General features: G+C 42.7%; 1 protein-coding gene across 1 annotated transcript in view; it reads left to right on the top strand.

Moving 5' to 3' along the window:
• The first annotated feature begins 438 nt into the window (after positions 1-438).
• Positions 439-26,418, top strand: part of PIK3R1 (phosphoinositide-3-kinase regulatory subunit 1) — an 84,290-nt gene continuing 58,310 nt past the window's right edge. The window contains exons 1-2 of the mRNA XM_079799299.1: positions 439-635; positions 9,802-10,508. Of these exons, the coding sequence (XP_079655425.1) occupies positions 10,175-10,508 (334 nt within the window). The 5' untranslated portion in view covers positions 439-635; positions 9,802-10,174. The remainder of the gene's footprint in view (positions 636-9,801; positions 10,509-26,418) is intronic.

The raw sequence follows: 26,418 nt of genomic DNA, 5'->3' as shown, positions 1-26,418 counted from the left end.
TTTCAAGACGCTCGGATTAGAGACGCAGCCTCCAAGTCAGTCTAAACTTGTCCCAGACCTCCCCCAGCCCAGCTGCCTCCAGGCTGGGAGACGCCCAGCAGCGGCTCTGCAGCGGGCGGGCTGCAGCCAGGCCGCTCGGAGGACGCAGACCCAGAGCGCTCCACAGCGGAGGCAGCGCGAGTCCCGGGCGCCCCGGGCATCCCCGCGGCGGGAGCGGAAGGCGAGCGGGGCAACCGGCGCACCGGCGACGGGAAGGGTCCTCCGGTCAGAGCTCCGCCCCCCCTGGCCGCCGGGCTGGGAGGCGGGCACGGCGAGGGGCAGCGGCGGAGGGCGCGGCGCCAGCGGAGAGGGGCGGGGACGCGGGCGCTGGTTGGCGCGGGCTCGGGGCGGGGCGCGCGGGGCTGGACCGAAGGCGGAGCCGGCGCCGGGCGCTGGAGCTGCGGGCGCGCGGAGAGGAGTCGCGAGCAGCTGGAGTGGAGTTGGAGGAAGCGGCTGCCGCGGCGAGGCTGGTGGGCGAGAGCGGCTGGGAGACGGCGAGCTCGGACTGAGAACGCCGGGGGGTCGGAGCCGTGCGCGCTGGAGGCCGCCGCTGCAGCCCGGGCTCGGGAGAGGAAGGAAGCCGGCCCGCGGGGGAGGTAGGCGGTGGCAGCGGCTCGGGGTGTGTGTGCTCGCGAGGGGGAGGCGGTGCGTGCGCGCGGCTGTCGCCGCTCTCTTCCTGTCACCGGCGGCGGCGGCTCCTTCAGCGGAGCCCAGCCTGGGGAGAGCGGTCGGCCGCTGGTCCTCTTCGTCGCCGGCGTCTTGCGCCCGGCCGGGGCCCCGCTCGCAGCCGGCGTCCTGGCCCCCGTTTCCCGGCCTCCTGCGAGCTGGTACTGCACGCCGCCGGGCGCATCCGTCCCCGAGCTGCAGGCGACCCCCGGCTTTCCCTCACCCCCTCCGGCCACTTCCGAGGGTCCCCGGGGTTGCCTGGCTGCAGTTTCCTGGAGTCCCTCACCAGGGGGGAGCGCCCTGACCGCTGCCTTTGCGTTAGCGGGAAGGAGCGATGCCTTCCTCCGTGCCCTCCAGCTGCAGCCGGGGTCGATGCCTGGGCCATCCCGGCGGGCGGGCGGGGCGGCGGTGGTCCCCGGAGCCCACTGCCAGCCCTCCACCCCCCCCCCCCCCCGGCGAAGTTTGTCTCCCTCCCCTTCCGGGGTGGAGGAAGCGCGCCTCGGGGCAGCGGGTCGCCGGGGCCCCAGCCTGGTGTCTAGTGCCGGCCGGGCCTGGGCAGGTTGTTGGAGACGCGCTTCACGGGGTCTTGGAACAGCCCGGAAATCCAGCTTTTTGTAACGCGGGTTGAGACCGGAGGGACTTGCCCAGCAATATGGAGCCGGTTAGGGAGGGCAGGAGAGCGTGCAAGCCCGAGCTCGAGTAGCTTGGGGGATTGTCTGGAAACCGCGGTCCTAACCCTCACTTCCCAAGGGCAGAAACTGCCCCGCAGATTCCCAGACAAAGAGAACGGAAAAGCCCCGACCAGCCACTCCAGTCCAGAAATGTGCTCTGGGAACCAGAATGGGAGGGTGTGAACGGAATGGCCGTTACATGTTAAATGCAGCATGTGTGTGAACTGTTTGGGGGAAATTCTTATGCTTCTCTGGGCGCTGTTCCTACCGGGAATCCCGGTGGCTGCTGCAGCGCTGTTGGCAGCTGAAGTATGAGTTTACTCTCATTTGGGGTGGGGGTGGGGTGAGGGGAGTTAGGACTTTAGAAGCGATAGGATTTCTTTTTTTTTTTTTCTTCTTTTTTTTTTTCTGTCCTTTTCCTCTTTGTCGGTGCAAAGTAGGAATGGATAAAGTAGTTCCGGGTTTTGAATGCAGCATGAGATTGTCATTTCAGGGGGATGAGGTTCAAGTTTTAGTTGTTAGGCAGGACATTCACCAAGCTTACTGACCCAAGCTTCATGTGGGATTGTATTTTAATATTTCATTCGATAGTGTTGCGTTTTGGCAGCTTTAAAGAGGGTGAGGTATGAGCTAGGAAAGGTTGGGTAGGTAAGCAGGTTCATTTCCCAGGCAGGCTATCAGAGGAATGCATCCTCAAGGAGTAAAAACCATTAGGAATTTGGTGATTTCTGCACAGAAGGCCACAACCATCTTTTATGGTTGAAAAAGAAAATAAAAAGCACTCTCCCCTGACACCCCCCACCCCCATGTATACTTTTTTGACTGATTACACTGTTCTTGAAATAAACGGTTTAAAAGCAACAAATAGATTATGGTTTTTTTTAGGAACAAAAGTTGCTTAAACTTTTGGAAGCAAATGTTATGATCACTACAAAGAAAATAACCCCTTCCATTGATTTTTTTTTTTGGGGGGGGAGTGGAAGTGTCCCCCTAAAGTTTGGGAAGGTGTGTTTGGTTGGGAATCAAGGTTTAAACTGGAAAGAAGGGCCATGGAGGAGGCTGCCTGCCTTGCGGAAGTGCTGGGCTCTGCCACTGCTGGCCGCCTCAGCTTCTCTATGCCAGCTGCAGATAGGTAGTAGAATCATACTTTTTCCTGAAGAACTGTGTAGATTTCTATGATTGGAAGAAAGTTTTATGCATCTGATATTGGCTTTCAAAGTGTTATGTGCATTTGCTTTCTTTAACTTTCATCTTGATATGGGGCCTGTTCTTTGCCAGTTGCCTCACAGAACACTGCAATGTACACACTATTATCTGCTGTTATATCTGCTTTTGTAAAATGATATCACTGTGTGTTTTTTTACATCTGTAATGCTGATAGCCAATGTGAAAAAGCATTTCACTTCCCATTGATTAATTATATTGTCTTTAGTTATTTCTTGAAATTGAAATGTATGAAGATCAGGAAATCCCCACAGTATAAGGTTGGTTTGGGGAAACAAGTGATGCAGTGAGTTACAGGTAATGCATACTTTGGTTATTCCCAGTGGTGGTGGAGTATGCATTCACTCCTGGGACTGTGTAGAAGAGTTTTGTATCTCAAATGCAAGCCTACTGCACTTATCCAAAGTTTGTGTTGTTAAAAGTGTTGGCCAGACCTTTAACTAAACTTTCCCATGAATGCCATGTAACTTTTAGATTAGTATGTTGGTTGAAATTTTTTTTCTTAGGTAGTTTAGAGGACTGTTCTAAAAAGACATACTCTGAGAGATTGTTCATTAAAACAGGAACAATTCTAGTTCAGCTTTTATTATGCTTACAATTTGTAATTTTCCAAATGTGTCTTATTGACTAAAGAGGTGGTACATGAACACATTGGGGAAAAAAAATATGGTCAGGTAGACTATAGAAAGCTGAGATAATGTCTGCATTTGGAGTTTTATTTTTAATTCGCACATCTGAGGCATGCGCAATGCAGAGAAAATGGGAAGTGCTTTTTTCACTATATTATACATTTTGGACAGGCTCCCCACAGGTCCCCTCCTTTGGAAGGCACAGGGATTTTGCCAGGAAAGGCAGGAGAATGGAGCATCTCAGGGAAGCTTGAGAAGGTGAGCAAGTTACTCATCAATGGAAGGAAGGGATTGCCAATTGATTTTTACCTTAGAAGGCATAATGCAATTTTTTGACATTTTAAAGACAAAAACTTAGGTTGTAATTAATATTTAAATATTCTTATTATATTTATTGTTTTTTTCCCCATCTCCTTCGCCTGTACCCCCTAGTGCGATTATTTGCCATGATTTTGCCAACACTTTTATTGAAATTACTTGCCAAAAGAGTGGTGATTAAAAGTTATTTTTTGTATATTATGCCAAAAGAGCTGAAAAATTGACTGTGTCATCATCTATAAACTTGTCTGTTTGGCTTATGTTATTTTTTTATTTTTTTGTAAAGGGTAGAAAGAGTATAGTATAGATTTTGCTAAAAAACAAAAAAAAATTCTATTATGAAAACATCTCTGGATAGTTTATCTTCCCAGCATTGTTTTTCTTAAAGTAAATCAAATGCCTATCCACAGGCACCTGTAGTCAAAATAGTTTTCAGGTTAATGAACACCCCTCCCCGACCCCCTTCGTATTATTTAAATCACAGGAGTGTGGCCAAAATGTAAGGAGAGAGAATCCGCCAGTGGGTGGAGTACTTTAATAAAGTGAGGTGCCTGCCTGGGCCGGTGTGCCATGCCCCTTGCCCTCCTCACTGGACCCCCAGTGGTCCAGACTCAGGGCTCAGCCCAAAGAGCGGGCTGTCACATGCGAACTGTCAGTTCTGTAGGATTGCATTAGTGCCTTCATCTCTTCTCTTGGAGAGCACCTAGGGAGCCTAGTATTGTCCTCCCTGATACACACTCTCGCACACCCTTGAGACTCAGGAGGCAGCCTTTGCCCTGACCTCTGCAGAGCCACCCTCTACCTCAGGTAGGGAGAGAGTTAGATGGGCAAAGTCTGCAGGCAGCCTTTATCTGTCTATTTACTCTGGAAGGGAGTTAAGGGGACAGCAGAGTGTTTTATTTTGGCTGGCTTCACAATTCATTGAGAACAGTTTGCAGTATTTAGAGGCAATGCAAAAGAAAATTCCTGGCAAATTGTTCCTCTTTTAAATATGAGTTTGCATAAATGGCAGTGTCATTCAATACTACTAATAATAGTGGTAACAATATTAACAAAACACCATAGTTGCAATTTACTAGCCATGTAGCTTCTGGCACCTGAACCTCTCCGCTTTTCTCATCTATGAAATGGGGATAATAATTGTACCTAGGGTGGCTGTAAGGGTTAAATGGGTTGATGTATGCAAAACTCTTAAGAACTGAGCCTGGCCCATTGTAAGCACTGTGTTGGTGTTAATTGTTAAGCTCTAGTTATCAATCATGGAGCTCAGTGCTTTATATATGCCATTTAATTTAATCCTCATAATAACCCTATGAGCTGTAGGTTTGCTTTTTTGTATTTTTCTCACAGATGCTAAACTTGTGACGCGCAGAGGTTTAAGTAACTTGCCCAAGTTTAAAATCTAGGCACTGATGGGGACAGCTGCTGAGTCCGAAGCTTAGTGCTTATACTAACCTTCTTGTTAAGTGTTTTACAAAACAGCATTGTATTTTAACAAGAGGAGGGGCTTTGGATTGTCTACTTCAGCCCTCTCATCCCAGGGCGTCTCCTCAGGGCTTCTCTTCAGTGATGATGCCGAGAAGCAGAATGCTCAGCCCTATGTCCCTTTCTGGGTAACAGGGTGTCTCTCAGGCCCAAGAAAGCCTTGGTGTGAGTGCCTGCATCATCCTTTCTCCTTGACCCCAGGTGATGACCTCTGAGCCTGGGAATTGTCTCCAGCTGGGCCTGGTCTCGTTCGCTCTCCTCTGCTCCTCCCGCAGTGCTTTCTGGAGAATCCTGCCTCCTTGTCCTTCCTGGTAGTTTTACCTGGGCTTTTCTGCACAACACCCTTCTTCACCACACCCTCCCCCCCCCCCCCAACCCCCTCCCAAGGGCTTGCAGGCAGGGAGTCCTGCCCTGGACACTCTGCTTTCCCACAATACAAACTCAGCCCTGAGCATGGCAGCAGGCAGTACATTCTGGTTGGTTTGAAAATGAATGGAGATATTTGATGACTGCAGCTCCAAGATTAATTTGATCCCATCATTTTTATTTTGTTTTAGTTGAGGTAAAATTTTTATCCTGAGTGCATCATTTTAAGTTGAACTTCATTGTGTTTACTAGGAAATTTTAACTTTCGTTCAGTTCGATTGTCATGATTTCCAGAACATACTTGAAAAGTGAAAAGATTTTCAAACAGTGATTTTTTTAAAGACTGAATTTAGGTGGGGAGCTTGCCCTAGACTCCGAGCGAGCACACTGAGGATGGAGAGATGGAAAGTAGGGAGGTAACGGCTGGGGCCCAGGAGCCCTCCATAGCCCTTGCATCTGGATCGCAGACCCATTTTGTGCTGGCACCCAAAGCCAGATTGCTCATTTTATCGCAGGATAGAATCGTATGATCAGGATATAGTCTTGATTTATTTAAAGTGACTTAAAAATATCCTTTACCTCTCACCAAGTTTGCTAAATCCTTGTCCTTTGTAAAAGGAGAGTAAGTCAACAAAGTCAGAGGACTTTTCAAAGAAAAGTTTTTTGCCAAAATGCCTGCAGGTTAGAGGGTTAAATTGAAATTTTACTTTCAAGCAGTTGTACATTAAGGAGTCATGGGTGCTCGTCAGGCATCAGAAACAATATTTATTTTGAGGAAGAGAATGAGAATTGCTCAGTATCTTGGCAGAGAGAGGAAATACACTTCCAATTAACAGTATCTTGGGTCATCTTTAAAATGGTTGAACGAATGGAACAAAATCATTCCCTTTAAGGAAATTTTGAACTGTTCATATGATGTTATATAAGTGAGTTAATTTGTTCATAGGATTCCTTTATACCTTTTGTTAGAGCAACAATAGTAACTAACTTGGAGACTAGATATCATAACACCCTTGGTTATTTGAAAACATTAACTTAATGGATGGTGGATATTATCCGCATATGAAAATCTTTACTCCGTGCTGGGTAGAAATAGCTCAATGGACAGGTGTGTGTAGCCAGACACTGGAAGCAAAATCTTGTGAATCTGGGCGGCATGTAGCCTGTGGATCTGAATAGTTGGGGCTCCATTGATCTCAGGAGGTTTAGACAGACACTGCCAGTGCCTCAGGCTTCCGAGTTTTCTGCATTCCTGCTGAGAGAAAAAAGAACTTGTCAGTCCTCTAGATGTGATAGCCCTTGTGACTGTGGACTAATACTTCACATCTCCCTAAGGAGGAGCTGGGTTTTTACACATTGTGCAATGAGGAGCCTGGGGTGATAGCCACGGCAGGGGTTGAGGGGGAGGGGGGGCATAGATGCCAAGAGGGATACAGGTGGCAGAAGCTTCAGCTCATAGAGCAGAAGTGGGCAGCCTTCCAGAAGTGATGTGTCCAGTATTCTTTTATTCACTAGTTTATGGACTTCTTTGGCAAGGATGCATTTTAGTGAAGCCTCTTTAGAAGGAAATTTGCATGGTCCTAGATGCCTGGTCTTGGACTTGACGGGACTGCTCTGAGTTCGAATGGCTTCTTTTCGTGCAGGTGTGTTTGTGAAAGAGCCACAGACACACTCAGTAAGGCTGCTGTTACAGAGAGTAAAAAGCGGAGGTCAGAACGGGTGGGCAGGAATCTGCATCGGTCACCCCATGGACATGTCTCAGGCATCGAAGCAAGTTGAGTTTGGGCAGTAGGTTCTAGTGGTGTAAAAAGTGGTGGCTCTGGCAGACTGCCTGGATCTGAATCCTGCCTCCTCCTTTCAACGGCTCGGTGTTATCATGGCGAAGATACTAAATTTTTTGCACCTCAGTTTCTCCCATGTAAAGTGAGAATTACTGATAGTACCTGCCTTATGATTATCTCGCTTTGAATGTGCTGATTGTATGTATTGAATGTGTTAGTTCACATAAAGCTCCCAACAAATATTAGGTGTTGGCAGAACAGCTCCCGTAAGCATTAGGTTAGGAGGAGGAGGAAGACGATTGAACCGTTAGAACACACAGTAGCTTCCAGTAAGTGTCAGGTGATGACCGTGTGGACCACAACGACAGTGACGGTCATTAAAATGGGCCTGGCTACTGCACACCTGAATAATGGCCAAGGTCGTTTCATTAGCAACAAATAACTTCTAATGGATTAAGCCATGGAGGGGAAAAAAAATAGCCTGCATCTTCTGAGCCAAGGATGCTGTGTACCTCACACTAGGACACGAGCCAGTCGTCACCCAAACGACTAGTCAGGTCTCCCTCTTTTCTTACAACATTGTACTCCAGCCACTTAATTGGCACCGAATCATGGCTGATCTCGAATTGTTCTGATTGATCTTCCTGGCCTTGATGATGGGGTCCCAGAAGATAGGAATGGCATATTCTAATACAATGGTGTGTACTTTCAATCCTAGAGTCATAGAAGATCTGGGGTTCTTTTTTCTCAGACGAGGGCCCAGAGTGCTGTACAGGATTTATCTTACACAGCCAGTAAGCTTCTTTTTGCAAATGGTGAGAGACCAGGAATTAATAGAAACACAGGTTTCTGGCACACACGGCAGAGATTGCTACTCTAGAGTCTGGCATCAGTAAAGCCAGCGAGTTCTTCGGGTTTGTAATACCTTGAGTAGACATGGAGCCTTTGTTACTACAGTGTGCCCTGGCGAGGCACTTGCATAGATAGCTACATAGGTATGTGGTGAGCAGGGGTCTGGTGGTTGCTGAGGACTACGCTCGGCATTCTGTTAAAAATCTCACCAAACTGGCCTACTGAGTTGTTGAAATAGAGGAAGCCATAAGCAGCAGCAGCTGGAGGAAAGATCTACCAGCCTACTGGTGGAGGAATTTTCCCTCCAAAAAAAGACATACATTGCCTGGAAAAGCTAACAAAAATTGCAAGGCAGATTTGGGGGGGATTACATTATTCTTAGGCATATTGCCTGGTTTCCAGGCATTTAGGGACATGTAAATTTTTTCATGTTCTTTAGAGTTCTGTGTCTCATTTGTACAGAGTGCATTAGTACTGAAAATGAGATTTGCTAGTTCTACATTTTTGTGTGAATTTATGCAGTGAGTATTTAATTTGATTCTGGATCTAGCAAAAGGAGAGGCTGTCTTCAAACATAATATAGTTTATTTTTTCATCCTCTCTGCTGGTTGCTTTCATTTTTTTCTCTTGACAACTGAATTACAAAGTAGAATAATACTAACCAAAATTCATATTCTTGCTACACAAAGATTTCCAGTGTTTGTTTTTGCTTCTTTTAATATGTAACTCTCCTAAGAGTGTTATTATATTACAGCTAAGAGGCTTTAGCCATGTAAAGTTGAATACTTTACACTTCTGAACGCCAACATAACAATTACTCAGCAATCAGATTTGTCTTCTTAAGATGCTTACACTGAAGAGTGCCTATCATATTAAACTTCTAAAGTGTTCCACACTGTAAAATTTGTACAAGCTCTCTTTGATACAGCGCACCGAACTTGTGTGGCTATTGTTTTTATGGCTTCATTGTTCAGCCAGCTTAACGGAAACCTTTGGGTTACTTTGACTTGATAATAAAGATAACGATGCGAAATGATTGGAGTGCTAAGCGTGCACATGTGTGCACTGTTCTTTTGGCAATCCAACGCTAACTTCCTAACTTAGAGAATTTCTCTGCCTCCACTATGTTAAAAAAAAGAAAAGAAAAAAAACTTTCATTTCCTATTTCTCCCTCCACTAAGCTCTCTTCATAAAATAATTTGCAGGAACTGTCTCTACTTCCTCTTCGGTTCCTTAACTCCTTAAATTCTACTTGCTATCCTCAATACTGCTAGCCTGGAGCCTGCTTTCTCACAAGTCAGCAAGCTCCCTCTTTGCCTCCAGACGGATTGGGCTCACAGTTCTGGCTCTTTCCAGAATATGATACTTTGCTTAGTCAGATTTGTACCTTAGGCCGTGCCACACATTTCATTCTGCCTTCAGATTCCTACAGTTAGATCTTATCTCTCCCTCATTTGAACTCTGTAGTGTTTAGTCGCTGCTGTCTTTTGGCATTTACCTAATGTTATTGTGTACCAGTTCCTTGTGTACCAGTCTTACCTCTGAGACATTGCCACATACCAACACCCCTTCCAGCCCTGCCTGGTGCTCTTAGAAGGCTGGGAGTGTCTCTCTCCAATCTCTCTGGTGGATATCATGTCCAGCAAGAGCATGCTGCCCATGTACATCTGCCAAATTGATTAAGTACTTGTTGAATGGAAGTAGAAATTCAAATTCGCACAGATGGCAAAGTGTGATGTTCATTCTTAAGTCTTGTTTTTCTTTTGCTAGGTGAAGCTTGCGTGTGGAGCGCAACAGTAAAATCAGACGACAGATGGACAGTGTGACAGGAGTGTCAGAAAGGATTGGGCCTCGCTGTGAGAGTCAGCCTGGAGTCCAAGTGTTGACAAGTTTCTGAAAAGGAAGCCAGTGGGAGAACTGTGGCCTGCAGAGGAAGTGGAGCCCTGTCTTCAGTCGCACCGTTGATGGAGGACAGATGGACAATCACCTCTCCTCGTAAACCTTTGGAGAGTTGTCCTTTGTCCTCTGCTGGACACATATTCGGAATCTTAACGCACTCTCTGAGTTCACGTTCCATAGAAACATAAAATTAGACTGCAGTGTAACCCAGACTCGTCTGTTGCATGGTCACGGATTTGCAAACATGAGTGCTGAGGGGTACCAGTACAGAGCACTCTATGATTATAAAAAGGAACGCGAAGAAGATATTGACTTGCACTTGGATGACATATTGACTGTGAATAAAGGGTCCTTAGTAGCTCTTGGATTTAGTGATGGACAGGAAGCCAGGCCTGAAGAAATTGGCTGGTTAAATGGCTATAATGAAACCACAGGGGAGAGAGGGGACTTTCCAGGAACTTATGTAGAATATATTGGGAGGAAAAAAATCTCACCTCCCACCCCAAAGCCCCGGCCACCTCGACCCCTTCCTGTTGCACCAGGTTCTTCGAAAACTGAAGCAGAAACTGAACAGCAAGGTCAGTATTCATGAGTGATTTTTTAAATGACTCTTTTTATTTTTATTTTTTTAAAAGGAAAGTTTTACATTTGGGTTGAGTTGAAATGCTCTGGGCAGAAGTCGTTTCGGCAACTTTACCTGAATGTATACATGGTGCGTAAAAGCGTGGCCAGTCACTACACGACTAGACATTTGTGTTTGTGGGGTGGAGGGTTTAGTTATAAAATAGGGAGGTGGTATCTGAGAACCTGTTTAGTGAGTGTTTTTAAGAACTACTTTTGTAGTTGTTACTGAATTAAATACTTTTTTACTTCCTTATTCTTATAATTGGTATGATATATCTAAATCATTTTGAGAAAGTAGAGGGTAAGTCTAATGTAAGTCTATTTAACATTAATGTGATTTGTGTGGAAAAAATGTAGAGAGTAATAAAATGACCACAGAACTCGGGGGAGAAGAAACCATTGTTTTCGTAACCGGGTGTCTACCTCCCGGTTTCCTCTCCAGGAACACTGTGCCTGCAGCTGGAACCCAATCCTGTCGGTACCTAGATGTGGAGGGAGTGCTCTTCCTCTGAGGGCAATGTATGTGTGGCATCAGTGCCTATAGTGCGCTTGGCCTTCACGAGAAAAAAGATCACTGGGTGCTTTTCCTAATGGGAACCATCTTGATTCAAAAACCGCTCATTGTTCATTGGAGGTGGTCCTTGTCTGAGCTTTGTTTGTGTGTTTGTTTGTTTCTGTTCAGTTTCACACAGACAAGCCTTTGACTCAGCTTTGCTGTTATCAGCTTTGTCAATTCATTTCCTCACTCGTGTAAATTTCAAGCATTTTTTCCCCCCCTGCTTGTGTAATTTTTCTTTCCCTTCCCAAGACTGGGATAGGTATGGAAAGGTATGCTTAGAATGGGTGGACTCGGTGGCAGTGGTTACAATAGAACTGGCTGCAGCATGGCAATGTATTTCTGGAAGAGATTTCGATACTGTTATGCTTTCTTTGGTGTTGGCTTGTTCTAGCAAAAAATGAATGAGGTAATGAGAATAAAGAAGCAGGATGTCAGGGTAAATAGCTGCCTTTTAGCGTAGCTATTTATAATAGGGTTGGGAATATTTTGTAAAAGTCAAAGAACTTACTAAGGATACCTTTTCCCTCTCCCACCTGACCCAAAAGAGGTACTTGTTTCATGAACATTATACCGTATTTATTGTAAAACATGTCCAAATATGTTTTACTATACATTTCAAAAGCCAAGACTTAATTTTTCAGGTGAATCAAAATCTAGATACACATACATTTTGTCAGCCGTGGTGTTGACAAAAGGTGTTGAACCACCTTGATTCAGAAACTTCTCATTGATTATTGGAGATGGTCCACATTTGGGCTTTGTGCACAGCTGCTCATTTAAGGGTTTTGTTTTTTTGTTTGTTTGATTGATTGTTTCTGTTCAGTTTCATACAGAGGCAAGCCTTTTACTCAGCTTTGCTGTTATTGGCTTTGTCAATTTCAAGCATTTTTTTTTTCCCTTTGTGTAATCTTTTTTTCTCTCTCCAAGACTATGTATGGCAGAAACCATACATAATTGTTTTTTTTCCACCAAATTACTTATTTTTAATTTGAATTTTTGTTTTATTAGTTAGAAACAGGTCCTTATAAGTAGGCTAATACAAGAGGGAAAACAATTTAATTTATCCCAGAATACAAAAGATTACAGGACTGCCCAGCTGCTGTACCAGGCTCAGTGGTTGCACGTCGACCTATGAACCAGGAGGTCACAGTTTGATTCGGGTCAGGGCACATGCCCAGGTTGCAGCCTGATCCCCTGTGAGGGGTGTGTGCAGGAGGCAGCTGATCAATGATTCTCTCTTATCACTGATGTGTCCCTCCCTCCGTCCCTCCCTTCCCCTCTCCCTTCTTTTCTGAAATCAATAAAAATATATATATAACAAAAGATTACAAAACCATAAAAATATCTGAGCTGGATTAGAAAAGAATATTTAAAAGGTGGAAAGGGGTATTTTGTCAATATTAATGACAAAAAGATTTTGTAAAAGTAATTTCTAAACAAAATTGCACTTGATAATTGCTATCAGGTGTAACTTTATTTGGATATAGTATACAGAAAAGCAAGCCTTTTAAGAAAAATGTTTTCCTCTTATTAGGTCCTAAGCTCTTTTATAATGCTTTCTCATGTAATATGGTGACAATTGAAAATTTTAACAGCTTTTTTATTTTTTTAAGTCATAGAAATGTAAAGTGGAAATTTTTAGCAGAATTTTAAAAAGAGACCCATGATAATGTGCATTAAAGTATTAGAAAGAACAGGCCTGAATATAAATGAGAAATTGGGAATAAAGGAGAGATTGAAAAGGCAGTGTTTGGGGGGTTGGGCAGGGAATGTAGTACTAAACATTCAATTTTCTAGACTGTTAATCTTGTATTCTCACTTAACTATGATTCCTGCCCTGGCTGAATACTCCATTGGTTAGAGCTTAGTCTGGATATGCCAAGGTGGTGGGTTAGATGCCCCATCAGGGCACATATAAGAATCAACCAATGAATGCATAAATAAGTGGAACAACTAATTGGTTTCTCACTGTCTCTCTCCCCCGGACCCCTCTCTCTCCCTCTCTCTTCTTCTCTTTCTCTCTAAAAATCAGTACATAAAATTTTAAATAAATAAGTAAATAAATGCAATTTTTATAAAATGAGAATTCAGTAACTCCTACTAGTTGCATGTCCAATTGACATGGAAAGTAGTTGTAAGGACAAAGTTAAACGTTGAAAGCTATGGGACTCTGATTTCTTTTGCCTAAGCGTGTATTTATTTGAAAACCTTTTGCAATGACAATGTTCTGTGGAGGTGGAAAGGATAGTTCTTATTGTAACTGAATTCTTGAGTCCTTTTTTTCCCTTTTTCTCCCCGCACGTGACTTAGCCTGTTTTTCGTGTTTGACTGCCTTTATGTTATTAGAATTGACCCCTGAGGTCTCAGGTCTCCATGCAAGTCCTTCTTGTTGAGAGAGTGTCCTGTGGGCAGTTTTGCACCCTCCCATGATGGGCAAGGGGGAAATAGGGTGCTCTGGCCTGCCTGCCTGCTGACCACATGCTCCTCGTACCCTGTGCTTGCCACCTACTGTGTTTAAAAGAAAGTTGTCATCAGACTCTGGCCAAAAGTAGACTCTTTGTGAAGGATTCCTCCTTATATAATAGAACCAGCTTTTCCACTTTCCTTGTATGTTCCTGGAAACAAAGCTGTGATAAGTAACTTTTAGAGGGGAAAAGAGTAAAAAAAGCCCTTTTGAAAATCTGATGTTCAACTCCTCTCAGGAAAAGGTATGTTCCACCAATATATTTTGTGTACAGTTTTCTTACAAAGCCCTAGCCTGTAGTTCGGATTAATTTTGTGTGTACTGGGTAATCTTATATTTATTGGAATTTAAATAATTCAGTAAACATGAACTGCATCCCTATTTTGTACTATGAAGCATGGATGAAAGATGAAATCAAGACTCAAGAGAGGCAGTTTGCCCTCTCCTACCTGCCCCCTCCCACCTCAGGGCTGTGTTTTGTCCTCTCTGCTGGGACACTCTTCCTCAGACATCCCTTTACCCAGTCCACTCTCGCACCTTGCTCAAATCCTTCTCGTGGAGGCTGGCTCTGCTCACCTTAGTCACGTAGCCGCCTGCCCTTCTGAGTCCGCCTGCGGACCAAAGGGTCCTCTGCTTTTGCAAAGCATTTATTATCTAAACTCCTAATTTGCTTACATGTTGATTGTGTCTTATCTGTTCCCTGTGGTAGATTATAAGCTCCACGAGGGCAGGGACCTCAGTTGTCTGTCCATCATCCCGAGTATCTAGAACAATACAGTAGGTTCTCTGCAAGTGGATAAAATGCTTGTTATTAAGCCCAACATTTAACTATTTCGTGACCATGTGACTTGAAATTAGCTACGTGTGTTGTATGTCATGTGCACGCACATGGGCCTATGACAGCCCATTCCTGTTTTTGAAATCACAGTTTATTTGTTCTTGGCATCATTCACATCTGAGGTATCTTGTAGCCTTGGCTTTGACCATTGCCTGCTGTGTCTCCAGAACTTTTCCTTTTCCTTTTCCTTTTCCTCTTCTTGTCTCCTCACCAGAGGATATTTTTTCATTGGTTTTTTTAGGGAGAATGGAAGAGAGGGAAAGACAGAGAGCAACACATCAATTGGTTGCCTCCTGCACAAGCCTTGACCAGGGCCCAGGCTGGGGAGGAGCCTGCAACTAAGGTACATGCCCTTGACTGGGGGAATCCAACCTGGGACCCTTTGGTCTGCAGGCCGACGCTCTATTCACTGGGCTGAACCAGCTAGGGCCAGAGCTGTTATTTTCCATCCCATGGTTAGGACAGGTAGTTCTGTTGATGGGAAAGTGTGTTAAGCCGATGATGCTTTCTGTCTGCCACTTAAAGGGAGTAGAACATGTGTCAAGGTCAGCGAGTGTCCCCAGGCACAGGTTTTTTGCCCTCGCTCCCCTCCTTTTATCTCCTTCCCTTTGCATGAGGGTCACATTTCATTTCCCACAACCCAGTAAAAGCCCCATTTTGCTGCCTTTGGAGAGAGCCTCTTCCATGTTTTGTGCAGGTGAAGGATGTTGATGGGTGTTTCCTGCCCCTTAGGAGAGACATCCTATTCAAATAAATACTCCAGCCCTTTCTGCCTTAGGCTGCTCAGACAGTGGCATTTTATTCCCGTGCACACAACCCCATTCAACCCTGGTTCCATATTTCCTCTCACACACAAGGAAGTGAGTTAAAGGAGGTGGGGAGTCAGAGATCGGGGAATGAAAATGTATTTCTTCCTTTCATAAGTAAGCTGTCCACTGGGGTACTCCTTAAGACGGCATTTTGAGATCCTTTAACTAAAGGCAGAATGTTTAGACTGGTGAGATTCTGTGGCCAGGTTAGTTTGTATAGAACATGGAAATCGGCTAACTTGAGAGGTCACTTATGAATCCACACACTCCTCCCAAGCTCCCACTTCTGACTCTGACGGTGGGTCCCAGGTTTCACACATGAAATATAAAGCTTAAATTTTGATCAAAATTCTTTCTAAACAGTAAAAGAAAAGAGCCTCCAATGAAGGATGTTGATATGTGTTTGCTTTTCATGGCTTCCCCAGCCATGCTATTTTTACATTTTCACACTCAGTATCTGAGTGACCCTCCATGGTTGTCATTCCTCATCCAGAAAGCAAGGCTGAAATAAATCACATAAATTGAAGACACTGCACAGAGGTCACAGAAGACGGCGACCTGATTCCCACATTACACACCTTTGCCGGGCCCTGCGGTCATAACGTGTCACTGTCCTTCACAGAAATAGTCTCTGTGAAAGTAATTTGCTTTGCTTCACAAACTCCTGCCTTTATGTATTCTGTTTAGTTCAGAACATGCCTTGTCATAGCTTTCCTCACCTTTTCTCCCACTTACGTGAGACTGCTGAGAAGTTGGAGGATTGCGTTGTTAAAGCCCCCAGCGATGGGGTAAGACAGCTGACTGGTGCCGGCTGCCCCTTCTGCACTGACCACTGTGCTTCCGTGAGAAAGCGCGGCTGTTGGCAGGTTCTTGAAGATGGGGGCGGGGCGGGGGGGAGGAGGGGGCCTTTGAACCCTGCCTCCAGAAAAGAGAATCAGAATGCAAGGTTCGTTCACCCAGATATAAGAAGTGTTTTCCCTCTGTTTTAGCACAAAATGAAATACCTTTCCAAAAGAGGTAACAATATAATGATAGAAGAGTAAATCCATCTGGAGAAAGCAAAGGTAATAATTAGCTTTGATAAAATCAGAGGCGCCTAGCCTCTTCTCTGATGACCACAATATATTCCACGTGTATTAAGTTACATGTTATGACACAGTTCTTCTCATGAGAACCAGCATTTCTTTTCTTTCTTTCTTTCTTTTTTTTTTTTTTTTTTACTAAATTCTTGACTTTTAAGACATTTTCCTGTTAATTTTAGGTTTAGTTATTTGTTTTCACAGAAATGTGAAAGAGACAGGGACGTAACCTTAATGAAAAATTTACATGTCCAGGTGGGTTATTTGAAACAGAAATCGACAAGCAGAGAAAGTCGCACTTTGGCTGCTTTGTGGCAGGACTGTTCTGCCCTGAGCACTTAGAAATTTGCAAGCAGTCCCAAATGGGTAGGGAGCTCCCCTTGGTCCCCCCTCTGACCTCCAGGGAAGGACCTGGCTTTCTCTTTCCTGGATTCATGGTAACAATTAAGTGCAGGGTTATAGATGAGACTCTATTTGATGGAAAACTTTCTGCCAGCCCACCACGACCTGTATCATTTAGAATCATAGCTTGTGGTATGAAAATTATGTATTTTCTTATTTAAGTGAGACATATCTTCAGACACTTTCATTAAGGCTTCTGGCTTTCGGATTTCATTCTCTGTTCTCTTTTCAAAATGAGTAAAGGGTCCAATATCCACATCTGTACAACCTAAGTAGAGCCCTCACACCTCCGGTTCCAACAGGAGCTGTGTAAGTGGTGTGAGTCTGTTTTGTTTACCTACAACCAAGCTAGTGTTGATACTCTAATAAAATTGTCTTTGTTGTAAAAGTAGAACTCTATATGCTAAAAGTGTTTTCTTTTTAGCTTAGTTTCAATAAATTCTTTGATAACTTTGATGTCAGTCTTTTCTGATTTCTAAGTGAATGCATCTTTGTCTAAAACAGGAGAAATTCTGATTAATAAGCACTTTCCCAGTAAGTCTGAGTTTAAGAAAATAAACATTTGAAATTCTGAAATTCAACAACAAATGGTGCTTACATCTGCTAAGTAACATCCAAAAGGGGAGAATTTTGTACCTCTGTCAAGTAAGAATAAGTATAGGATGCCATTTACATATCCATGTTTTTCTTAGTAAAAGAAAACAGATGTCAGCAGTACAGCTGGCTGTCCCTTATGTGTGTCTTTGTTGCTAACAAATTTCCATGAGGAAAGACGTAAAGTTGATTTGAAGGCTGAAATAGGAGAAAATAACTTGGTGTGATAGCTAGAAATGAGAAGCATAATTGCATGATGGATTATATCTAAAATAGAGGCCCGATGCACGAAATTCATGCGGGGGGTGGGGGCGTGGTCCTTCAGACCAGCCTGCATCCTCTCGCAATCAGAGAGCCCTCAGGGGATGTCCAACTGATGGCTTAGGCTTGCTCCCTGCAGGGAGAGGGCCTAAGCTGGCAGTCAGACATCCTTAGCGTTGCTGCGGAGGCAGGAGAGGCTCTTGACACTGCCGCTGCACTCGCCAGCTGTGAGCCCGGCTTCTGGCTGAGCAGGGCTCCTCCTGTGGGAGCACACTGACCACCAGGGGGCAGCTCCTGCATTGGGCATTTGCCCCTGGTGGTCAGTGTGCATCATAGCGACCGGTCGTTCCACCATTGGGTCGATTTGCATATTAGCCTTTTATTATATAGGATGCTTTGAGGTCTTGATTGAGTTTATAGCATTAAATATCAAAACAGTTCTTAGACTTTCAGTTATACTAATCTAAATGGAGGAGGTCAAAGGGAACTAGACATTGGCTTTATTTGAATTACTTGGGTACAATTTCCCTAAAGTGTCAAGTTTAACAAAATATTTTCAGAGTACTTTATAAATGTGTTATTCCTACTTACTAATTTATGTGAAGGACCATGGTATTTTGTTTCTACCATGATAATTTCATACAGTATACACTGTTAAAGTGTTGTGATAAAATACAACTTTGTGTTTACAACAAACAAGCAGCAGATCTTTCTGTTTCACTGCATGCAGAACTTTCTCCCAGTGTTTTTATGCCACCTGAAGTATGGCTATCATTTTCAGGAATACCTTCTCCGGACTCTTTCTTGCTTGGAGGTGTGTGTGTGCTCATCTATTAATCAATTCTCAGTTAGCAGCATGTATTATGCAATGCCTGTAGGTTCTTCTGTCCTGTCATAGTTTGAGGCATATTGAAGTTCCAAGTGTGAATTTATTATACTGTATTGTAGGAGACTCTTTGTAATTTGATGATCAAATCTGATATCCAAGGTAGTAAAGATGTAGGCATTTGTGAAATATAAATCTCTGGGATATATTATTTGAGTCAGAAATTTCACTCTGCTTTGTCTCCAGTAAATTCCTTAACCCTTCTAATACCAGTGTCCTCTAATTGTAAAATAAGTAGCTACTGCCTCTTTTAAATTTTGGCTATATTTTTGCTTTAGCCTTTTACACATGATCAACAAAAGTTTCTCCCTTTCTACTCATAGAATTCTTAGAGAAACAAACCCCAGAAAATTTAAGTTCTCACTAGTAGTGTTTTCCCAGTAATGCAACTCTGAAGCCAGAGGGAGGGGTTTTACAGAGAGAAACAAGCTGGGATGGTTGGCCAGATGCTCTCACCTGACTTCATTGCAAGATCTGATTGGCGATTGATCCATGAGATTATTGCTGATGAAAGTGCCAAATTGGTACCCAGTTTTTGCAGATGTGCACACTGTATGACTATGATATATTTCACCACTGTGAGAATTTATGCTCTACCTCCGTTGGTGGGCTCTCAGCAGCCTCCGACATCTAAATCCGTTTGAGACTCTTCGAGGTTCACACATTGCATTGCAGGCCGTGAGCGAATTAAAGATATTCCTGGAATGTCTTCTTTGTACTGCACCTGTGTGGTGTAACTAAATGTGTTGGCATGATATGCTGTCAAGAGTTCCTAAGTATTTATCTAGTGGGGTTGTTGTTGTTGTGTGTTTTTCCTGTTAAGTTTTCCAAGGCAGGTAGAGGGTGATGGTTGTAACATGTGTCTACTCAGGTTGTAGTTTTGTTTTTCACACCTCTTCAAGTACCTGTGATAGAAGTATTAAAATAACACATTAGTATAGGCATTAGGCAAGGTTACATTGTAAAGCCAGTAGGACTGTGAGGTGGTTATCGTCATCTTGAAAGCTTTACCCTAAGGAGGCAAAGTGCCCTCAGACTCAGCACATGGTACCATGTGATAGTAAGAAAAGTCAGCATTGGTTCCAGCCTGTGACTGGGTTTCAGAAAATGCAGTTTTCAGAATTGCTTAAGGTTATTAATGAGGTAATCTACTGTGAACCTGCATTAAACACTTTATCCTGTTTTTTAAAATAATTTTTAATGTTTAAGAATGTTGTTTCTTTACTGGTAAACATGTTACTTGAAATATATCTTTCTATCTCTGTGTCCTAACTATAGAAACATAGTTGAATATCTATAATTTCATAATATTGCACAACATTGTTAACTTAAATCTTACCATGTTTTTTTCCAGGTAGTAAAAGGGACATATTCCATTTTGAAGGAGAGAGATTCAAAGAGGGTAGAATGACTCTATTGCTAAATAATACTGGATACCTGCTAAGTGCTAAGGAATGAGATGTAATGAATTTGGTTAGAACATATCTAAGTATATATTATAGTCATTGTCCTGCAGTTCCCCATGGGTCTGTTTAAATGTTGAAAACGCCTTTTTCAAAATGTACCTTAAAAATTTGCAGGCTTACTGCTTGCCAAGCATTCTGCTAGACATTTTAGATATTTTTCTTTTGATCCTCAGCCACCCTGCAAAGGTGGCATTATTATAACAATTTTCCAGATTAAGACAGGTAAGCTCAAATGATTATGTAAATATTTAAAAAGAAGCGGGTACATTCAGAGGGTTCAAGAACCCTCCAACAGTCTGTTGCGTAGGTTTTGTTGAGCAGTCCTTTCTGAAGTTATCAAAAACCAGATAGTTTCTGCTGTTTGGGTAGTCTTTAATTATGTCTGTTGTTTCTGAGTTTCTTTGGCTGTTGTATTCATACAAACACACAACACATTACCTCTGCTTTATGTATGACTTACATTTTCTTATGTCTGCTAAATATATTAAAGGGTTGAGTTATAAAGAGACTGATAAAGGCCATGAAACTTAAGACAGAGTTTGGGTGTATATTTCTTGGGAAGAAATATACCTTATTTAGATATTCCAAAATTACATACCATTGATAAATGATTTTTCCTCCATTTCTGTTATTTTTGAAGAAGTTAAATATCTGCTTCAAATCTTTCTCTGAGTTTCAAATTTTCTTACTTCTGATTCATAATCATATCATTTTTAGTAAAACCGAACACAGGGTGGTTATTTCCGGCTTAAAAGCCTAAGAGCTGAAGGTATCCAGCATAAGAATTATGTGTTTTGGCATGTGGATAGCGGTTTCTTGAAATCCGTAAGTACAAGAAATCTCAAGTTGGCCCAAATGAATGGGAAGGCTTATACCTGAGTTCTGTCAAAGTTAGCAGTAAACGCCATTTTAAAAAGACTAGCGAAATGGCTAAATTCCTTTGAATGTCAAACTTCGTTTTTCAGAACAGTCAGTCACTGCCAAGTTTATAACATAAACATTGTGTTTCTGTTACCTGAATTCCAAGGACAAGAGGGTGGATGATGGCAAGTGGAAGGCACAGGTGAATTTTATTTCTAGGTGTTTAAAGGGACAGTGTGACATTGCACAGAGATGGTCTTTCAAATGCAAAACTTCTTGGATGCTTTTATTTTTGCTTATGTTTTTTTTTTTTTTTCAGTTGAAAAATAAACTTATTTAAATATTTCCTGATTGTAAAAGGTCTCTGCCTGGTAGTCCTGACACGATCTCTTGAGACTTCTCACTAGAAGGGAGAGGAAGGCACTTACTCTAAACCAGCGGTCGCCAACCAGTGGTCCGCGGACCACTGGTGATCCATGAGGTCTGAAAGGTTGGCAACCGCTGCTCTAAACAGTTACCGTGAACTCCAGGAGCCCGGTTTAAAAACACAGAACAAGTTTTGATCACCTGAAAACAGTTAGGGAAAGCCAAAGCCATCTGCTCCTCAGCTCTCTGCCTTTAACTCCGAAAACCTAGGCAGCTGTCCTCAGAAAGCTCTTTCCTTCCTCTTTGTCATCCCTCTCAATGGTGCCTTTTTATCTAGTTAAAGGATGTAACTCAGAATAGCCAGGCAGAGCTGGGAGGGTGGGATGTTGCTATTACATCCTGAGGACCTTACTCTACAAAAGTAGTATTGTAGGTGACCCAGGTAGATCGAGAGTAGTTCAGAGCAAGCACCAGGTCTGGGTAGATCTCTCCTAGTTTAGTGATCAATAAACAGGAGAACTAAAGCCCAGCCTATTGTCAATGGTTGTTCTAGAAAGGACATGAGAGACCATAATGAACATTTGAAGGAAGAGCAGATCTCCAACCATGATCCATTACTAAAAAAGATGTGGCCCTAACTAAAGAGGGACAGAAAGCAGATAGATGATTGTGAGCTGAGAAGACAATAGGATGGGATGAAACCATAAGAAGAATGATTATAAAGATTGAAAATGTAATAGCACATTAAAATCCATATGAGAGGCAGCCAAGGGTAGAATTAACACAGCTGAAAATAAAATTAGTGTTGTAAAGGAGAAATGCAGATAAAGCTCTTCGAGAATCCAAAGAAAAAGAGATAAAAACAAGGGAGAAAATGGTAGCTATATAGAAGTTTTAACGTGATTTTAAAGTGTTGATAAACAGGAAGTCATATCAAGTGGAAAAGAACAACATAAAAATTAGCTTGCATGCATGTGTACAGATTTGAAAGTGTTCTCCACGTTGTTTGATTGAAGTCAATGAGAGGTCACCTCTAGATGTGTTTTGGCAATTTTTTAAAAAAAACTATAATAATACTATTAAAACATTCAGTCAAAATATCTGATTAACTACCAAGGAACAAAATTCAGGCTCCCTTCTCCTTTGCAGTAAATGCAAAAGTAGTAGATTGCTTTAGTAGCGTTTTATGGAAAAAGATGGTGACTCAGGAGCTTACTGTGCTGCTGCTTTATATTTCCTAAGCCCCCAGAAAGGCATGTTCATCTTCTCGTGTCACCTGGGAAGATTTAGAAGTTGTCTTTTCATTCCTAAACTTTCTAATTAGATTAGAAAAGCATAGGTTAAAAATAATTTATTTTTAATAACTTAAAGAATAATTAGCAAAAGAATAAAACTATGTAAGGCATATATTTTTGCAAATACTTAGAAATACACTGCATATTCCAAAAAAAAAAAAGCAAGAGGAAGTGTAAAAATAGTATTGACATGGGAATATGCATACTGCGTATGAAAACTTTAAAGAAATATAAGTATATGAATATATATATTACATATGTGTATGCATACGTAAATATAGAACTGGATTTTTACCTATCTATAACCGTGTGTTCAACAAATATTAGTTCTGTGTCAGGTTCCGTAGTAATATTTTACTGCACTAACTTGTTACTTTTCATAAGAATTCTGTGGCATTGGTCTCATTATTATACCTGTTGTAAAAATAAAGAGTTAAAGCTTAATTAAATAATGGCCTAAGCTCACCCAGCTGGTGGAGGAGTTGGGATTTGTCCCCAAACCACCTGACTCTTGACACAGTGTGCTTAAGCAACAGTACCATACTGTGTGCAAAAGGGCCCTTGGCGGTGGTGTTCGTGCTGTGTGACACGGCTTTGTTCCTGGACAGCCCATCAGCCAGGAGGGCATTCCTAAGCCAAAGGCAGATGATCCCTGGTTTGCCAGGGACTTATGATGCAGCCTGATATTTGAAAATGAGTTAAACAGTAAGATTTATCCACTCTCAGGAAATAGACCCCAGAAATAACTAAGGAGAATGAAGCAAGTTACTTTTCCTTCCAACAAAAGAACCTTATCGGAGCAACAGGCTGGGAAGAGATGATTACTTTAAAGGCATGTTGGAACCTTAGGGGGCTTAAATGGTTCAAGTTTGTGCTTCTCTCTCTCCCTCAGTCTCTCTCATGTTTCTAATATTATATATAATGTTATATATAAACATATCTGATAGTCCAGTATATAAGGCAATTTAGAAAAGTCATTGTTGAGTTAATTATCCCACTGAACCTTTATAATTGAAGGTGCTATTGCACTAAGATCAGTTTTAAAGGACTGAGAGCTGGTTCTAACGCGCTACTTTACTAGCCGTCATTGTTTGTAGTTACATGTACAGTTATATTGTAACTGTCATTTGTGGTCTAATCTTCCCTTTAAGGGAAACTTGAGAAACCTGGTCAGCTTGAACATTTAGAGGAAGTTTAAACACACTGGAGAAAAACAGTCACAGTTGTTTAGGTTAAAACTCCAGTTTCTTGTCAGACCATCTCTCTCTCCAGCTCTTCCGGGACTGGAATCGTCTAACTCGGGCCCGCATGCAGGGAAGGTTTCACAAGGTGTGCAGGGTGCTTGCTCTTGCTTCCGTTGCCAGGTTCCGGAGCCGACGCAGCAGGCTCCCTGCCGGTCTGGTGGCAGTGTGACCGAATAAGTGAATTGTCCCCGTTAACCAGTTTCATTCCCCTGAATTCCCCTGACTGCTTTTGGTGAATTGCAGCCTAGCTGTTACATCCTTTTAATATTTTGAGTAATTTATATTCTTTAACTCTAAGGGTGAAAATATTTGTTTTGGTTTTGTTGGTGGGGGGAGGGTTAGTTTCAGTCTAGTTGTGAGACTAGCTGCCGTTCATATACTCGAGAAGGGAAGCATGGGGTCAGTTTCACAGTGATATTTTCCCAAAATATGAAAAATCATGTCCTCCCACCTCTCAGGCAACTCCCACTCAGTCCATTTTCTAGAACACATTTAAAATATAGCTGAGGCGTTTGCCTCTGAGGCTCTTGATTCAGAGGATCCCTTGGGACCATGCTTTGCCAGTGTCAATATGCTCTGTTTAGTGCACATTTTGAAACGTTTTAAATCGTATATCCCAGCAAATGTAGTCAGTAATCTTCAGATTATGTTGTCTCACATTCATGTATAATTTCCAAAAGAAGGAAATGGAGAGGGTGGGGTTAATAGTTGCAGTCATTAAAGCTTCTTAAAACGAAGGGGGGGAAAGTCTTTTGTGCACAGGAGCTGAAAAGAAGAAACCACTACTGATTGGTTTTAGCCATTTCCCAGAAAATCCACCTCACAGAGTTGATATTGAATGCTTTAGGCAAAGGCAGGGCAGGTTTTGATGTATTTTGTTATCTTACTCAGGACCTCTCAGTTATGGACTTGTGGCTGGGTGATTACATGAATTTTTGATTTGCTAAAAGGTTGTATTTGCAGTGTCTTTATGTTTTTAGTTCATTGCTTCCGAATGCTATCTTTTTCTTTTCTTAAATACATATAAGATGAAATGATTTACCTCTGAGATGAAAAGTCTGACATTTCTTCAACAGGATTCTTCACTGATATGTTTGCTGGCATGCTTTGAGCATTTGCTTTGTGCCGGGCACCGCGCTGCGTGCTCTACCTGCATTACCTCACTTTGTCCTATTTCCAGGTTGAGGCAGAGAGAGAAAAAGAAGCCTGCCCTGAGACAAACGCTAGTGGCCGGCGGACCGCGGGGCCCTGCAGGCCCACCACACTGCATCACCTCAGAGTGCAGTGGGGGGTGCGAGGGAACGGGCAGGCTGAGCTTCTCCAGAGGTCATGTGCTAAAGCCATCACAGATTCTCAAAGCCGGTACTCAATAAATAATAGGAAGTGGTGGCCTATAAATTGTAGATGTTTAAATACAGTCTCCCATATCGGTAATCTTTGCCCTTATTTCAGTTACCCTCAAACTAGTTTAAAAGCCTTGAAGATAGAGATATTAAAAATATTTGATTGACCAGTATTTTGTTTCTGTTAAAGATTGTGAACTTGAACATACATCCAACTAGAGACTTATATGAGACAATGTGCAGACATTTGTATGAAATTATCAACTTCTTTAAACATTTTGATAGAGAAGAATAATAAGTTAAAGCAAAGGCCTCATTCTATCAGGCAAAGTACCGTGCTCTTAGAACATTATCAGTGTTTGAACCTCGGTTGGGCTCCTTCATAGCAGGGAGAAGATTGTTTTAATTAAGTAAAATTTAATCTGTACTTAAGATAAGAGAGCAGTGGAGACTAGAACACACATCAGGGGTCTGCACGTGTCCCTGTGGCCTCAGGTTGAGTCTTGCTCGGAGAACACAGCGGTCCAACTTTGGTTCTGGCCACAGTCATGAGGAATGAAGCCGCAAGAAAAGCCTTAGGTGCTAGAAGGTTGTCTTAAATCATTAAGACGGGCTTAATGATTTTACTGAGCCAAGGGAGCGGAGCCCAGAAAGCAAGGTCTTGCCTGGGTAGGTTGGCCCTCATGCACTTTTCTAATGTCAACTACTGTGGTCTGGAGTTAGGGTCCCCTCTGTAGCTAGGATGGGGAAAACCATTCCTGTGCAACGTGAGGTATGCTGGGTTGATGGCCCAACGATAGCCCAAGGCTGAGATGGAGCCAGTGATTTCTCAATTTGGGAAGCCTCTTTCTTGAGCTTCCTTTCTTTCAAATTTAAACCTCAGTTTCTGGGTAAATTGGAGTATATTTGTAGGGAAAGCCCCTGGTTTGGGTTTAGTCAAGTGGCCAGAGAAAACTGGATCTAAGCAGGAATAAAAATCGCTGACCCCGGTCTCAGAGGTTACATTTTCATTTATGTTTTACATGAGTCATTTTAAATTACAGTGCTCTACCGATATAGAAAGAAGCCTTCCTCTTCCCACCCTCCCCTAGGCACCACATAATGGAAAAAGCAAGAATTTTCTGCATAAGCAAGGCTTTTTCTTTCTTTTTTTTAAAAAAAAACAAACAAAAAACACAAAAAGCCAGTCTCTGGTGGGACTTTTTTCCTGCCAGAATTCCCACTGGTCGACTGTCGCAATTTTTACAAAAGGCCACACGAAAGAGGAAGGCCCATTCTGAGGTCTTTGCCTCTGTGCTACGTGAAGCGTTACTTGTATTTCTGTTCTTGGTATCAGAAGAATTATTTCTGAACCTCTCTGGTTGGCATGTAAAACCTACTAAGCTCTGTAACTGTTA

The sequence above is a fragment of the Cnephaeus nilssonii genome, assembly GCF_951640355.1.
Source record: "Cnephaeus nilssonii genome assembly, chromosome: 2".
Taxonomy (NCBI): domain Eukaryota; kingdom Metazoa; phylum Chordata; class Mammalia; order Chiroptera; family Vespertilionidae; genus Cnephaeus; species Cnephaeus nilssonii.
Note: the sequence above shows the minus strand (reverse complement) of the source record. Positions and strands in the feature narration are given on the sequence as shown.